The sequence below is a fragment of the Hippocampus bargibanti genome, linkage group LG14 (assembly GCF_051943395.1).
Source record: "Hippocampus bargibanti isolate YZ-2025 linkage group LG14, ASM5194339v1, whole genome shotgun sequence".
Taxonomy (NCBI): Eukaryota; Metazoa; Chordata; class Actinopteri; order Syngnathiformes; family Syngnathidae; genus Hippocampus; species Hippocampus bargibanti.
In genome coordinates this window covers 8,292,040-8,308,904 of record NC_142747.1, presented here as the reverse complement: position 1 = coordinate 8,308,904, position 16,865 = coordinate 8,292,040, and the positions used below count along the sequence as shown (strand labels likewise).

General features: G+C 42.5%; 1 protein-coding gene across 1 annotated transcript in view; it reads right to left on the bottom strand.

The window, feature by feature from the left end:
- The window catches only part of clmpb (CXADR like cell adhesion molecule b), a 73,175-nt gene extending 59,924 nt beyond the window's left edge, over positions 1-13,251 (bottom strand). Inside the window, exon 1 of the mRNA XM_089013720.1 lies at positions 12,921-13,251. Coding sequence (XP_088869846.1) covers positions 12,921-12,951 — 31 coding nt within the window. The 5' untranslated portion in view covers positions 12,952-13,251. The remainder of the gene's footprint in view (positions 1-12,920) is intronic.
- Positions 13,252-16,865: the final 3,614 nt, after the last annotated feature.

Here is a 16,865-nt window from a genome sequence, read left to right as displayed (position 1 = left end):
CGCTAGGAAGGTAATGTGATGTCTTTTTTTTGTTGCGAGAAAAGGAAAATATAGGAGTAAAGCACCATATCTGAAAACAGAAGTCTTACACTCTTTTTAAGTGACTGTCAAAAAAGAAAAAAAAACTGAAAAGAAATGCAATTGCTTATACCTTAAAAACTAACTGTGAGTGGTGTGTAATATATGGTCCTGAACTCAAGAAAATTACAATTCTTACTGAACCGTGACTGATAAAAAAGGTAATATTGAACCCTGACTTCAAAATGTAAACACAGAAGCACAAACGTATTTTATAAAAGTCAAATGAAATTAAAACAAACACATGTAATTGCCGCACACAGACACCTTCTTCATAATGGACAAAATGAGACTTTCCTCAGTCAAAGGGTCATATAAGATATCATCTGCAGAAGCCCCCTGGTGGGTATTTAAGGCTCTGGACTATGCAGTCATTAACGCAAGACTACATTAAAAAATAAAGAAAAAAAACAGCTACACATCTGCACGGGCAATATAGCGTTAAGACTCCATTGCATCAACCAGTCATGCCTAACGAGTTGGAAAATCCAAAGGTGTTCGCGCCATCTGCTCTGAAGCACTTTTCTGGGAAGACGGGGAAATGATACAGCGTATGACCAGACCCTGAGCGCCCAAATAAATTACTTTTATCTCCCACGCAAACACACTCCTCATCCTCGACCTCTTATTTGACAGAAGAGCACTGAACTCCTGACTATGTAAGAACCAGGTGGGGTGGAGGGGGGAAGGAAGGGGGGAGGGGACACCACAATCATTCATATAACAAAGCGAATAATTTGGTCTTGTAATTAATCAATGACAGCCAGTTTATGGTGGTTATGAGAGGCCAAATCGATGGAATTGTGGTTAGATAATTAAACCACTCATCTATCAAATACTGTCCATTTCCCTGGAAGAGGCAAAGATCGTGCTTCCTCTTGGCAGTGTTCTATTGTAAAATTTGTGAGGTATCATTTTGCTAACTTAGTCAAATCAATGATGAATTAAAAAAATGCAGCAAATTATTACACCTCCCCTCAAAAAAATCACTTTTAAAGTCAACTCTTGTTGTAAAAAACATGAAATTTGAAAGCAATTTGAAACCAAATTTAATAATCATGCAAATTCTCGACTTGAAGTAAAGTTGATAAAACATGGATATGATAAAAAATACTTATGTAAATTATGTTGGTTGCAGGAAGTATGAAGTAGTTCAACGACCGTATTTTACGCACTACATAGAAGGCAGTGACGTGCAGTCAGGGGAGGCAGGTGAGGCAGTGCCTCACCTGTCATCATGAAAATGTCAAATGAAAAAATAAATTAAACAGTTATATTAATTTAGTAATTTGTACTTTAAAGTTGTTTTCCATTTAACTTCACCATTTTTGGATTTTTTTCAAAATCGCTGAATTTTTACATTTACCGTTCAAATACTCAGTAGAGACTAGCGGTGAGGCAGCAGCCGGCTGAGCCTCACCATGGATTGCGCAATGACTATGCTAACTGTGCTGGCTTGCTCTGCAGTGAGACTGTATTGCTGTCCCTCTGCATATTGCTATTAAAATGTTCAAACACTTGTAGTATATGAACTAAATTTCTACAGTTTAGCTGGTGTATTTAATGTAGAGTCACTTTACATTATAAACACTGTACTACAGTGTTTATTTTATTTGTATCAAAACTGTGTGCATAGGTGAGGCACACAGTTATCCTGCCTGATGACAGGGGGCGCTGGTGATTACAGATTCTTTTTGCGCCTCCTCGGCTGCAGAATAATAGAATTAGTGACAGCAAGCTAAAGTAAACAGTTAGCCAGTTCAGTGCAACCATCCAGTCATTTCTTCGTGTTGCTTGGCCTTATTTTCAGAATGGAGGATTACATATCTAAATTGAAAGAAATAGAGAGACTTTTAAAACTGAAGAAAGATAAGGAAGGCTTCGACAAAGAAGTTATCAATGCCTTTCTTTAGAGGGAGCGGTGCTGGACTTCATTTATAAGTAAAGGTAACACAATAATCACATTTTTTTAAATTCTTTTTTTCTATGCTACAGTTTATATAAAGAATGCTGACATGACATTTTAAACAAAAATTGTTAACTGTTGCCAATCAAATGGTGAATAAGCTACTCTGTAGAGTTCATATCTTCATTTGGTTTGGATTTTTAGTTCATTTGTCAATTTGCATACTCGGCACGGCAGCCCATCAGAAGCCTGCTTTGTGCTTCCGTCTTTCCCGCGCATTATAAGGTTGTGCATTTGCATATCATTTTCCAAAGTAGATGCACAGAACCTCAGCCCCAGAAGAAAGATTCAAAGGAAGCTAACAACATTTATGACACTACAAAACGTAAACGTACATTATCTCGTGACTGTAAAGTGTACTTGAGAGTTTTGAAAGGCGCTTAGAAATTGAACGCCCATTTAGCATTGTAGAAAGAGGAATTCATGTGGCTTGTAGCAGACGACGCAACACAAACATGCATTGTGGAAAATGACGAGAGTGTATGGACAAATGACCAACTGGAGCAAAATCATCAGCAAGGGATATTTACGATAAAAAATGCAAGGGGGCATTTGTGGTAGGTACATCCTTAATAAAAGCAATCCTTAATACTTTGGAACAATTGTTATTTTTGCAATTAGTCGTCTTATTGTGTTTCAAGTTGTGAAAAATGGGGCAGGCAACTTTATGGCCGGGCAGGCAACTTTTCAGAGTTGTCTGCCTTGGTGTCCGCTAACTTTTTTCATTAGTTTCAGACACTGATTGAAGGTGCACTTTCTAATCTGGTGAGCTCTAAATATGGAAAATGTTTTATTATATGTCAATTATTGAAGGTGCACTTTATCTGGTGTGCCTTATACTATATGGAAAATGTTTTGAAACATTTCACTCATTGAAGGTGCACTTTCTAATCTGGTGCACTCTAAATATGGAAAACGTTTTACAATACAGTATGTCATTTCTTGAAGGTGCGCTTCTTAATCTGATGCGCTCTATACATGGAAAATACTTTTATATATTATAAATCAAACTTTATAATCCAGTGCGCTTTATTATAGTCCAGAAAATATAGTATTTTTGTTTTAAATGGATTGCGCAATACAAACTTATTTTACAAAGTCGCTCTACAGTACATATGTTTACAATGACATTTTATTTATAAAATATCATAAATACAGTAGTTTTTCCTCCAAGGATAATTCATCGGACAGAAAACACAATCCTTCCTCATAAATTAAGTGTAGTTTTTCCTCCAAGGGTAATTCATCGGACAGAAAACACAATCCTTCCTCATAAATTAAGTGCGGAATATTGAGCCAAACCGAACCAACAGTCAAATCTGGCTAATGTTTTTAATTCTTGCGCAGGTAACGGGTTTATCTTCCGTCAAATGAATCAATGACTCCTTGACGCCCTCCACAGCCTATCAGACACCATCAATCTTACGGTCCTTTCCTTTGCTGCTGCCAAAGATAAACGTCTGAAGGGCAGAAAGGTTTCTCCTGATGAATGCCATAAAATGCGCGAGGCAAGAGTGGCAATGCTAAGAAGGAAAGAAGTTAGACAATGGAGCAAACGGGGTTCAAAGTACCTAATGGAGTGTCCTGCTTGCTCGGCTAATAGACTATTTCAAATTGAAAGGAACAGCAGGTGGCTAAACAGAGCACCGTGGAACATTTCCTCCAGGTCATTCAACCACAAACCGATTGGAAAAGGGCGAAAAAGACACGCCTAGGTTGCTATTGTTTGGTGTGGTAGTGGTTACTTTGACTCTTTTGGAATCAATGCTGGCCATTGACTAACATCCGAACAGTCAGGAAAAAAAAGTATTCTTTCATGCAATGGCGCTGCAAATGGATTAGTACATCTGCGCGTAACGTTTTAGAATGTATTCCGTGTACATTATCGTGCTTCAAGACGATTGGTTTTGACCCCCTAAATCCAAATGGCCTCTGCCTGGCCATAAAAAAAACAATCTCTTGCCACTTTGCATCCCCACAGCTTGCATAAACATACACATGGATATTTGGACATAATAATAAATGACCACAATGTTAATAAAGCACCCCCCCCAACCGTCTCGAGTCCGATCGGTGTAACCAAATTAAAAGCGCTTAGTTGGCCGTATCAAATGATCAACTTTTGGCAGACTGCTTATTGGTGTCAGGTGATTGGGAAAGGCCGCGAGTAACGACATGGTTTTCGGGCCAGTGAAGTCTTCATGCAGCAAACGGAAAATAGCTTACAATTTTTTTGGGACATCTGTCAGTCACGGGTCTTAGAATCATAATTTTCTTCCCTTTACAGTGCCCTTGGGAAATGGTCTCGAACAAACATGGAGTTCAGGCACTTATAGGGATGTAAACATGGAATGGATTGATTCGTAATCGTGCCTGGAAGCAATGGAGGCAAAATAGAAGGGGCGCGGCAACCTAAAGGGGTGTTGTTAATTCAGTCGCGACTAGTTTGCATTCGAAAAAACAATGTGGTGGTAAATTACATCGGCGCTGCCAGACTGTCGAAATTCATTTCCACAACAATTTGTCTACATTGCACACATTGCTGACCTTTTGTCAAGAAATGTAAACCCGCTACAAGTACTTAGCTTCCAGATATCTTGAAAATGGCTGGCGAAAGTCTGCAGTGGCGCTCTACGTTGCTGACTGGAATGGTGTGTTATCAAGCCATTAACCAATAATGTTTGCTTATTTTCAAAGTTTTTAGGCCATGATTTATTTAATTCTTTTCATATTCACATCATAGCGTCCTCCCCCACCCCAAAGAGATCAGGTTGAGAGATTTGCATCGTAAATTACAGAGATTAGGGAACAATTGGCAGTTCTGGCTACATCCAATTATTCCCAACGATTTCCTGCACGCGTTGATTTGTTGCAGGCTCTGCAGGCGCTTTTACCAATATTGCTGACATATCAACAAGATGTTTTATACTTTGGAGATATTAGCACATTTTTTTTCGTACAAGCTACTCTCAGGAATATATAGTAGATGTGGTTTTTGGATTTTTATTTTTCTTCTTCATGAGCTCATTGTGTCCATGAGGTCCAGAAAATACACAGCGCCACATTGACTCAAAGCTCCTTGCGAGTAAAAAAGATGTATCTTTTTAAGCCGTTTATTCCCAAGCACAGTTGGACCCCCTCCCTTTTGAGGGAGGGGGTCTATAAAACTTATTATATGGAACTGGAGGCCTATATTTCTACCCGGCTGTTAACGGGACATGTGCACTCAAGTTTAAGTTACTCGCCCCAGAGCTCGCATTGGCGAATAAAAACAAATTATGGACATGTGTACGTTGTGTTGGATTCTATCGAGGCTGTAATTAACAAGACATTGACTGATGAATTGAAACTTGAACTTGTAAATATGACATGTTGCCGTTGTGTAAAAAGGCATTTGTCTTTACTTGACTGATCTGCTAAATTAACTTTTATGTTGCCAATGATGGAAATTTTTTAGTCTGGATTCGATGTTGCTATTCAATGAAGCATCACCAGTCTGTTTATAGTCCCAGTATTTAAGCAGAAAGGACATATTTTAATTATAAGCAAGTAAATATCAAGGAGAAGTTTGCCGTTGAAGTCATGCTTTGAATTCCCGCTGACATCAAATGTGAAATGAACTGAAACTTTGGCAGACATTGTGAAACCTCCGTTCAGTGGCCAGCAAAGATTACAGAGTGTGTTTTTGTCTTTTAGATTGCCGTTTTTTTGGCAACACGTTACCGTAAGCATGAGTAAGTACGTGGACTCACATTCAAAGTAGTGATAGTCCATTCTACATTTCGTTTCCCATCTTGCATTAATTCATTCACTGCAATTCCCAAATTTATTTTGGAATTGAAAAGCATTGCATGGAGCGCCATTTCCGAATTCGTTCGTGTTTTGGTTTTTCTTGCAATCCTTGTAAGAAGCATAAGAGCATTCTAGTGAGTGGATGTCATGTGTGGCCTCCGCATATGCGGATCATTTAATGTGAATGCAAGTCTCTCCAGAACAACATCTGTCAAAGATTAGCAGAAAAGTGAAATAGGCAGTTCCCGTTCTTACGCTTTAGAGTAATCTGGCAAGTCATTTTCCGAATGAAGTATGAAAAACCCTGGCAAATTTATCTGTCAGAAACAAAACAGTAAAGTAGCTCGGTTAATGCATGTTTTCTTGTGTAACACAGTAAGTGACAAACGGCCAACGTGAATGAGGAACTGGAATAACTTTGGGAGAGGGGGGGGGGGGAGTTTGCTTAAGTTCCACACACAAACTGAAGAGTTCCACGTCTACTTGCACACATTCTAATCATGGCAGCCGTCTTGAAGCTACAAAATAAAGGAGAGACCTTTAGAGTAAAAGCACAAGCATCACTGAACCATTAAGGGAGGCCTTCGGTCGAGAAAAAAAGGGCATAAAGCCTTTCAACTAGTAGGTGCAATTTCTAATCACAGCTGTTGCCCTGTTCTCTGATTGCACTATCCGCTTCATTGTCTGTTCATTGTGTGTGCGCGCGCGTGTGGATGTGTATGTGTGTTTGTGTGTGTGTGTTTGAGATATTCGCCTCTGAATCATCAAGTGCAAATTAATTGCGCCTGCCAATTAAAGTGAGAGTGGAAGCCATTGAGAGTTTACGCAACTGCAACATGATACAAAGGTTAATACCATTTCCATTTAACTTGCCACCTGACTGATAAATTTCTGAAATATCTTACAGTGAGAGTCCCCTGGAACATATTTGGCAAATTCAGCACATAATCAGCGTAGCAGTGATCGACCCGAAATGAACAACGAAATATCAAAACCCTAATTCTTGGTAACTAGCGACGTTATAGGAGAAATGTCATATGTTGGTGGTTGGGTGTGTGTGCGTGCGATTCAGGCGCAAACACATCAAGATGTCACTTTATAACCTCTGGCTCAGGAGGCTTCTGTCATCTTCACATTTCTGATCTGCTTGGCCTCGCCCTGCAGACATGCTAAAGATAGAATCTGCATTGAACACAAGCTGTGTGCCTTGACACCGCTATCTTCTTCAAAGAGTCACACATGCAAGCAAGCTAGAGCTTCCCAGCCCGGCCATTCGACCACCAGGCTCCAACCCCATGTTTGCAGGCACTGGATCTCCTGAAACAACTCACCCATGCATCTCATTCTTGTGAATTCCATTCCTGTTAATTTTGTTACAATGTCTTGGAAAGTGATCCACTCATTTCCAATCGCCCAAGGGCAGATGGCCACTCCATTGTCGGTCCACTTTACCTGTGTGAGTCATGCCTTCCAGTGGGTGGAATTACTTGATTTGACCTTGTTTCTCATTTTTCATTAGCCAAAATACTAGCGGGAATTACAGAGCCTGCTGTGGCAATTAATTGCAGTGATTATCTACAATGGCACCAGTGGAAATTACATTGGGAAAGGATATGGACGTCGGAAAATTCGGGTGCTTGAAAAGCGATAGCGGAATAGAAAAGGAAATAGACCTGATGAATGAAAATTGGAAAGTTGATTGTTTTAACAATTACACTTTTTCTCCTTGCACAGCCTCTTAGTTGATCTTTACATACCTTTCAGCTGGGAGGCGGAACTTTCTCACGCCGAAAATAGCTAGACTTTGTGTATATATATATATATATATATATATATATATATATATATATATATATATATATATCATAGTCAGTTGATAAGGCATCCGTTTGGCATATGGGAGACGAGGGTTCGAATCAGAGAAAATTAGCACAAAACATCATCCAGTGTGGGTCCTTGGGCAAGACCCTTCACGCTAATGCCTACCTCATACAATGATGAGAGACAATAAATGGAATGACATGCCGGCTCAGACGTCTCCCGGCCAAACACGGTCTGCCTCAGGTGCTGGGGAACTAGAGCACCTTGATGAAAAATTGGCTACTGGAACAAAGCGGAGATGGACGAGATGCGATAATATGGCTCTGTTGGAATGCTACTACTCAAGCAACCCTAGGCAGAGGGGTTAAAAGCGGATGAATGAATGAAATACTGAGTGAAGCAGCAACTGACCTGAGAGATAAGGTCATGGGAAGAATGAGAACTGGGCAACTAAGAAACCAATTACAACGGCTATGTGAAGTACCACCTGAAAGTCTCATGGAAACTGTGAATGCAGCTCTGAGAACGATCCCGACCGGAACGATCACGGAAACCAATGAGCTGATATACGCCTCAGCATCAGTGATCCTAGAAATGCTTGGCTACAAGAGCAACCATTACCCACCATGGAAAAGACGGTTGGAGGCTAAGATCAAGGCGGCTCGGAAAGATGTGAGTCAATTGACGGAGACCCAGAGAGGCGTGAATAAAAGGCCAATACCCAAGAGGTACATGCAGATAACCATACCTGAAGCATTCGAAACTGCCAAACAAAGGCTCCAGGCCTTGTCCAGTCGCCTAAAGAGGTACACGAAAGAGAATGAGGCCAGAAGAATAAACAGGCTGTTCGCAACACAACCTGCAAAAGTGTACGCTCAGTGGCAGGGTTCTAACACCAGAGCAGACCCTCCAAGGCTGGAAACTGAAAGATACTGGAAAGGCATATGGGAGAAGGAGGTCGCACATAACAGCAGTGCACAATGGCTGGTGACTCTGAAAGAGGAGCACAGCAACCTCCCTGAACAGAACCCAGTTACCATCACAGCGGCAGATATACAAGAAAGAGTCTCAGGTCTGAAAAACTGGACGGGACCAGGCCCGGATATGGTCCACACCTACTGGATAAAGAAACTCACAGCTCTCCACGAGCGCCGAGCAGCACAAATGAACCAGTTGCTGATGGATGGAACTCACCCAGGATGGCGAACCGAAGTGCGAACAATCCTGATCATAAATGATTCCTCAAAGGGTGCAGTTCCAAGCGGCCAATAACCTCTCCACAACATGGAAGCTCATGTCAGGCATCATTGCGGCTAAGGTAAGTGGATCAATACATGAGCAAAGCACAGAAAGGCATTAGTAGAGATACTAGAGGTGCCAAACATCAGCTGTTGGTTGACAGAACAGTCACACAAGACTGCAGGTCCTGACATACCAACCTGTGCACAGCCTGGATTGATTACAAGAAAGCCTATGACTCGATGCCACACACATGGATCACTTTTTTATATATGCCATAGAGACAGGGATATACCACACCAGACAAGACCCAAGGTGTAGGTTGTGCAAAGAGGCACCTGAGACAATCCAACACATAACTGCAGGGTGTAAGATGCTGGCAGGGAAAGCCTACATGGAGCGCCATAACCAGGTGGCTGGCATAGTCTACCGAAACATCTGTGCGGAGTATGGACTGGAAACCCCAAGGTCAAAATGGGAAACACCTCCCAAGGTGGTGGAGAATTACCGAGCAAAGATCCTGTGGGACTTCTAGGTACAGACCGACAAGATGGTAATGGCCAACAAACCAGATATCGTGGTCATAGATAAAGGGGAAAGGAAAGCCGTTGTCGTGGATGTAGCGGTCCTGAGTGATGGAAACATCAGAAAGAAGGAACATGAGAAAATCCAGAAATACCAAGGGCTCAGAGAGGAGCTGGAGAGAGCCTGGAAGGTAAAGGTGACAGTCGTGCCTGTGGTGGTCGGAGCACTCGGGGCAGTGACCCCCAAACTAGACAAGTGGTTGCAACAGATCCCGGGAACAACATCGGATATCTCGGTTCAGAAAAGCGCAGTGCTGGGAACAGCACGGATACTGTGCAGAACCCTCAAGCTTCCTGGCCTCCATAGGCTTTCTTGTAATCAATTCAGGCTGTGCACAGGTTGGTATGTCAGGACCTGCAGTCTTGTGTGACTGTTCTGTCAACCAACAGCTGATGTTTGGCACCTCTAGTATCTCTACTAATGCCTTTCTGTGCTTTGCTCGTGTATTGATCGACTTACCTTAGCCGCAATGATGCCTGACATGAGCTTCCATGTTGTGGAGAGGTTATTGGCCGATAGTTGGAAGGAACTGCATCCTTTGAGGAATCCTTTATGATCAGGATTGTTCACCCTTCGGTTAACCATCCTGGGTGAGTTCCATCCATCAGGATCTGATTAGGATGCCCCCGGGACGCCTCCCTCGTGAGGTGTTCCGGGCATGCCCCACTGGCAGGAGACCCCGGGGACGACCCAGAACACGATGGAGAGACTATGTCTCCCAGCTGGCATGGGAACGCCTCGGGATCCGCCAGGACGAGCTAGAAGAAGTGGCTGGGGAGAGGGAAGTCTGGGCTTCCCTACTGAAGCTGCTGCCCCCGAGACCCGACCCCGGATAAGCGGCAGAAGATGGATGGATGGATGGATTTTGAGGCAACATTAGGGGAACATCTCCCCCCCCCCCCCCCAAAAAAAAAAGAGGCACAAAATGGCGAGCTCATATGGCTAGCCCCGTTTGTTATATGGCTTGGATGCCCTCTTTTGGCGGCTTTTGTTAATGCAGTTCGCCGCAGGACGGATTTTTCGACAGTACGGTTATATCGACATTTTTTCCAACTCCCGAGAATATCGATATAACGAGACTTATACTGTATATATATATATAGAGAGAGAGAGAGATATAGAGCTACATAGTCTGAATATATATATATATATATATATATATATATATATATACAGTAAAGTCTCGTTATATCGATATCGGATATATCGATATTTTTTTCGGACTCCCTTGAATATCGATATAACGAGACTTTACTGTATATATATGTGTGTGTGTGTGTGTGTGTGTGTGTTTGTGTATTATACACACATACACACAATCAACACGCATTGCAATTTCCCCATTGTGGGACTATTAAAGGCTTTCTGATTCTGAAAGCATGACATGTGTGTGTGTGTGTGTGTGTGTGTGTGTGTGTGTGTGTGTGTGTGTGTGTGTGTGTGTGTGTGTGTGTGTGTGTGTGTGTGTGTGTGTATTATACACACATACACACGATCAAGACGCATTGCGATTTTCCGCATTGTGGGACTATTAAAGGCTTTCTGATTCTGAAAGCATGCCATCGGTATCATGTTATTATCAGTATGGTCAATTTGATCATTGTTAAGTCAAGCTAAAATCCCCTAATAGCCAAACCACAACAGGCGTGATGAGGTAAACGAAAAAAAATGCACTTGTATGCAAAGACTCCAGCAGAGTCAGCGGCTGCACCTCATGTGCAGTCTTAGCGACCAGCTCCACTGGACATTTGGGAAGAATGCGTCATGGGAATTTGACATCTAAAAGTGCTAAAAATTTACCTACACCTCAGCATATCACCAAATGTTGAATTCTATTACTTCAATCACAGCTCTTATTTATCTATTCAACTCTGAAAAGTGATTAGGAAAAACCCCAGATTGCGTCTGCTGTAAGTGAGCACAATGGACATTTACAGTGTATACAGAAGTCATTAACAGCAACAACATAAAAATCCCCATGGAGCATGAACAAAGGATTCTCTGTACACCTAAACGAAAGATATGAAATTTTGAAGACAAAGCCTGCAGTCTATTGACTCCTCTCCAAACTGCAAGTGTCCCACACTTCAAGAGTTTTGGAGTCTGACCAGACAAAACACGCCTGCAGAGCTTCGGCGGTCCAACAGAAAGCACACAGGGGATTCCAAACTTTTGCACAAACAAAGAAACCCCGTCTAGTTTCAACACTCCTACTAGATACTTCTAGGTTTAAATCACACCACTTCCCAAATTGGGTTTTTCTTCTCATTTGACTGCAGGTGATGAAGGAGAAGCGGGAGGAGGTATGAGACATCTTACTGGAAGTCGGTTTGTACGCACTGTCTCTCTGGGCTACATTAAGTCCCAGCCAGAGGACTCATTGTGGAATTAAACATTCCTTAATTGAGTTCAGAGCCTGCTGGATATACTTCTTGGTGCATTACTACAATCAGTTCACCGTGTTTATGTACAGTGCAAGAACACTGTTGGCATTAAAAATGAAAGTAAAAAATACAGTGACGGTGCAGAGAAAATGAACAAAGAGACTGAAATTTGTTGAATGCTAATGTGATTGTTATTAACTGAGAATATCCCAAAACTGTTGGTGGCCTAAAACAGTCCATGGTTCTAGAATTGTTTTTGTATGGGATAATGGAGGTTAAACAACACAATTGAAAGACAAATATGCATCCTGAAGTAACCTGTAGCGAGTAAAACAAATAAACAAATAAACCACTAAACAAATCAATAGACAAAGACAAATAAATAAACACATAAATAAATGAATAGATGAACACACATAAAAGAAGACAAATATTACATATATGAACAAATAAATACATAAATTACAACAACATCCGTGACACCCTGACAAAGTGGAAGTATACGCCGAAACATGTCAGGTATTTGAACACCTACAACACACTGTCTGTAAGAAAATAGTTTTAAATAAAAAAAAAAAAACATAAATCAATAGACAAACAGATAAATAAATACTATAAGACAGATAAATAAATAAATAAATAAATAAATACATAAATAAATAAATAAAAATACAAATAAATAAAAGACTGATGCTGTCATGACAACAAAAGCCCCCCTCAAAAAAGACTGGTCAAGCTAACTTTTTAAGGTCCTCCACTATTTGTGTTCTCATCACAAATTGCATGTACTTGTGTGGACATAAATGGATAGACGGCAAAAGAAAATAATTATTTCTATTTTCAGCGACATCATTTAGCTGGTGCCAGATGTGTTGTGAAGGACTCTGATGATACAAGAAAGAAATGAAATCATCTCGCGTCACGCGCGAGGAGAATGTTCCCCGTTGCCTTTGTCTCGTGAAATGCTCCTATATTTTGTTTCAAGAAGAAGAAAAAAAAACACACACACACACAAACAGAGGGGAGACGCACACGAGGAAGGTGAAGCGACTTACCCAGAAAAAAATAGCGCAACGTCGCAGACATCGCGCCTGGAAATCCCACATACAAAAGAGGAGATGGAAACAATGCGCCGAGGACGCCGCCTCATTCACGCGCGATTGATGATTGAGACGAGAGCGAAGGAAAGCGAAAGAGCACCAAAAATGTTGAGAATCGTGTGTCTCCGTGAGCATTCGATGTTATCATTCTCGTGGCTGACACACAATTGGTTTAGGATCAAAGTTCCTCCCCTTTCCGCACTCCGCAACCTGAAAGCTGCGTGGTGGCTGTGGCGTGTGGGACGTGTCGTGTGGGGCTTCTCCTTGGTCTGTTCCTCACACGAGGCTCTCCTCCTTTGCCTCCTCCGCTGCACAAAATACAACGAGGAGGAGGAGGAGGGGATGGGCGAATAGGTGGATGATGATGCTGAAGGATGGAGACCTCTAGAGTCTAAACTTCTCTTACACAGACAGCGTCTTGCGCGGATTTTTTTTCTTGTTGATTGATTCTCGGGTTAAAATAGTATTCGCTTTGCAATTCAAGCTGTAGTTACTCGCAAATTTGCAAAGAATGACCCTCAGTTGCAATTGACAATGTCAGTTGGGAATTCAACAATATGACAATTGTTTGAGCCGGTTATGGCGATGGAGCACTGGCGGGCCGTGCATATCATATATATATATATATATATATATATATATATATATATATATATATATATATATATATATATATATATATATATATATATATATATATATATATATATATATATATATATATATATATATATATATATATATATATATATATATATATATATATATATATATATATTACGGGTGTCACAACAGTGACTGTCTTCATCTCCACGATGCTGCCGTATTAATGAAGACGAGACGCGTGGATGTGTCTTTTTATTTCTTTTATTTCTGCAACACAGTATGGCAGAAGGGATGGGTGAAGTCGCATGGGTTTCGTCTTGTGATTAACTGCGATAGAAAAGCGCATATGCTCCTAAGTTCCACTCGACAAAACGTGAAGTAAATAATGACACAAAAAGTAATCTGGACTCGAAATGAATAAGGGAACTAATTAGATAACACTAGACAGTAAAAAAGGGGAAACAAAATAAGATATTGTCATGAAAATGCGCGTTAATCAAGACCAACAGAAAATTGCGACTCACCCTGAATCTCCTCGAGATTGTTCTGGAAACTATGGGCGGGACATAGTGCCACACTGTGTGCCGTTGCGTCACTTCCTTCATAATTTAATAACCTAAGTGTACAACTCCGTTACATACACCCCCCTTAAATTATGCAGAAGTGAGGCAACATACACACGGAAGACAACAGAAAGACCAACAGGCAAAACAGACAAGGTTATCGGGCAAGGATGTACAAGGAAGTCAATCATAGGAATTCTTCTTTCAGAAGTGTGAAGGAATAGGGTGGTTCAAAACCCATCCTATCACAGACTAGTAGAAATGCCATTTACATTTCACAAAACAGCACATAACTACACCCGTTACTGAGAAGCCATAAAGATAATGGCGACAATTGGCACACAGCACAAGCCCCAAAAAAAAAGAATCAAATGGTCATATTAAACCCACCTTAATGTTGGCATCCCGACTCTCTGATAGGACATTTCACATATCAGCCTGTCAGGGGGTTTAACTGTCCTACCACATCTCGTGAAATTGATGGGGCCCTGTGTGTCTTGTGGTTGTGTGCAAATTACCTCCTCAAGTTCAGTCTCATCTGGGGGTGAGTCAGGGGTCGAGCGTGCTATGTCAAACACCGGGTCTGTGGAAAGTTCAGTCTGTGTGTGGATATCATGGCCTGCTGACTGACTTCTCTCACTGACATCCCCTCGACATGCATCGGCGGAATCATGCTCTGAAGAGAAGTGCTCATGTTCCTCTGTCTGAGCAGGAGACTGCATGACCCAGTTCTCAGTGCGCAGCTGAGTGTCCTCCTGATCATCAGGAACTGAGCTTTTGTCACTCCCACAATGTGCGTCCATCTCTGACCCCTCTGAACACGAACCAGGCTCCACCTGCCCCGAGAATGTCAAGAAGTCAACCGGGAGCAGTAAGTTCCTGTGTACGACCTTCTCTCTGCCTGTGGCATCATCTCGGATCCTGTACACATTGATCAACGGCTTCACAGACACCACGTCATAAGGGGTTGACTCCCAACGATCCGCAACCTTCCGCTTGCCCTTCTCGCCTCGATTGGCTAGTAGCACCTTGTCACCAACAGCCAATGGCGACCCCTTGACTTTGCGGTTGTAGATCTGGGCGTGGCGGGTCTGTTCCTTGGCTGCATGCTGCTGAGCAATTTGCACGGCTTCAGAAAGGTCTCTCTTCAAGGTGCTCACAAACTCATTGTGACTGACAACATTGGCGTTCTCCAAGACATGATGGAACATGATGTCAATGGGCAAGCGAGGGACACGTCCAAACATCAAATAGAATGGCGCAAAGCCCGTCGTCTCATGTACTGTGCAGTTGTAGCAGAAAGTCAACATATTCAACATTTGTGGCCATTTGGACCTAGACTTTGGGGGAAGTGTTCTGATCATCCCTCCAAGGGTCTGGTTGAATCTTTCTGCGATGCCATTACCCATGGGATGATACGGTGTTGTGTGGGACTTATGCACCCCTGCCATCTCAAGAAGATCCTTGATGAGTCTACTCTCAAAGTTGGCTCCCTGATCCGAATGGATCCTTTTGGGGAACCCATAAATGCAGAAGAACTTGTCCCACAGGCAGCGGGCAACTTGCTTTGCTGATTGGTTCCTGCAGGGGAAGGCGAGAGCCAACTTTGAGAAGTGGTCGGTGACGACGAGGACATCGGTGGTTTTCTTGTCGCCAGACTCTGCTGTCCAAAAATCAATGCATACCAGTTCCATTGGAGCCGAAGTGCGGATGTTCTCCAGGGGTGCCCTGGCGTCTGGCTCGGGGGTCTTACCCAAGATGCACCTCTGGCACTGCCTTACATGTTTTGTAATGTCTTTCTCCATCCCTGTCCAAAAGAACCGTTCACTAGCCAAGGAGAGTGTCCGAGAACAGCCCTGATGACCAGCCGCGTCATGCACACCATGTAGGACTTGGTGTTTCAGAGACCCAGGTATGACGAACTGAAAGACTCTTCTGTTCATGTGGCGATCTTTCCTTACTCTGTAAAGAGTCCCGTCACGAACTTTCAGCTTCTTCCAGTGCCTCAGCAACAAAAGAACACAGCTCGTCTCAGCTGCTCTTTCATGTTTGGTAGGTCTCATATGTCGCTGCACATAGAACATGACTCGGCTGACTGTTGAATCTTGGTGCTGCAGGTCACGTAACTGACTATGGGGAATGACAATGGAAGGGTCTTCTTCAGGTAGCTGTAGTGACAATGGGGTTGCTCCAGGGAGTCGAGAGGTCCCGCCAGTCTGATGGACGTCTAAAACTGCAGACACCTCCTGCGCATCAATTGCACTTCCAGAAGACTGATCAGGAGCTTCTCCCTGGGGAACTTCTCCATCATGATCACCAGCCATGTGGACAGCCTGACAGTTGGTGGTGAAACGGAAAGCATCCTGTACAGTCTCATTCACGACCCCTTGGACTCCATTGAGTAGGTATTTGTAGGGTTCTTTCACCAGGCGATGGCTCACGCAAGACTGAACGAAGGGTTCTCGACTCAGTGCATCAGCCACTATGTTCTTGGGCCCTGGGACGTACTTCAAGTCAAAGTCATATGCTGCCAACTTCGACACCCACCTCTGCTCGCAGGCATCTAGTTTGGGCTTCGTCAGGATATATGTCAAGGGGTTGTTGTCAGACCATGCAGTAAAATGTCTGCCTTTTAGCCAGTGGGAAAACTTGTCACATACGGCCCACTTTAAAGCAAGAAATTCGAGCCGATGTGCAGGGTAGTTCAATTGAAGCTGGGAGAGGACAGCTC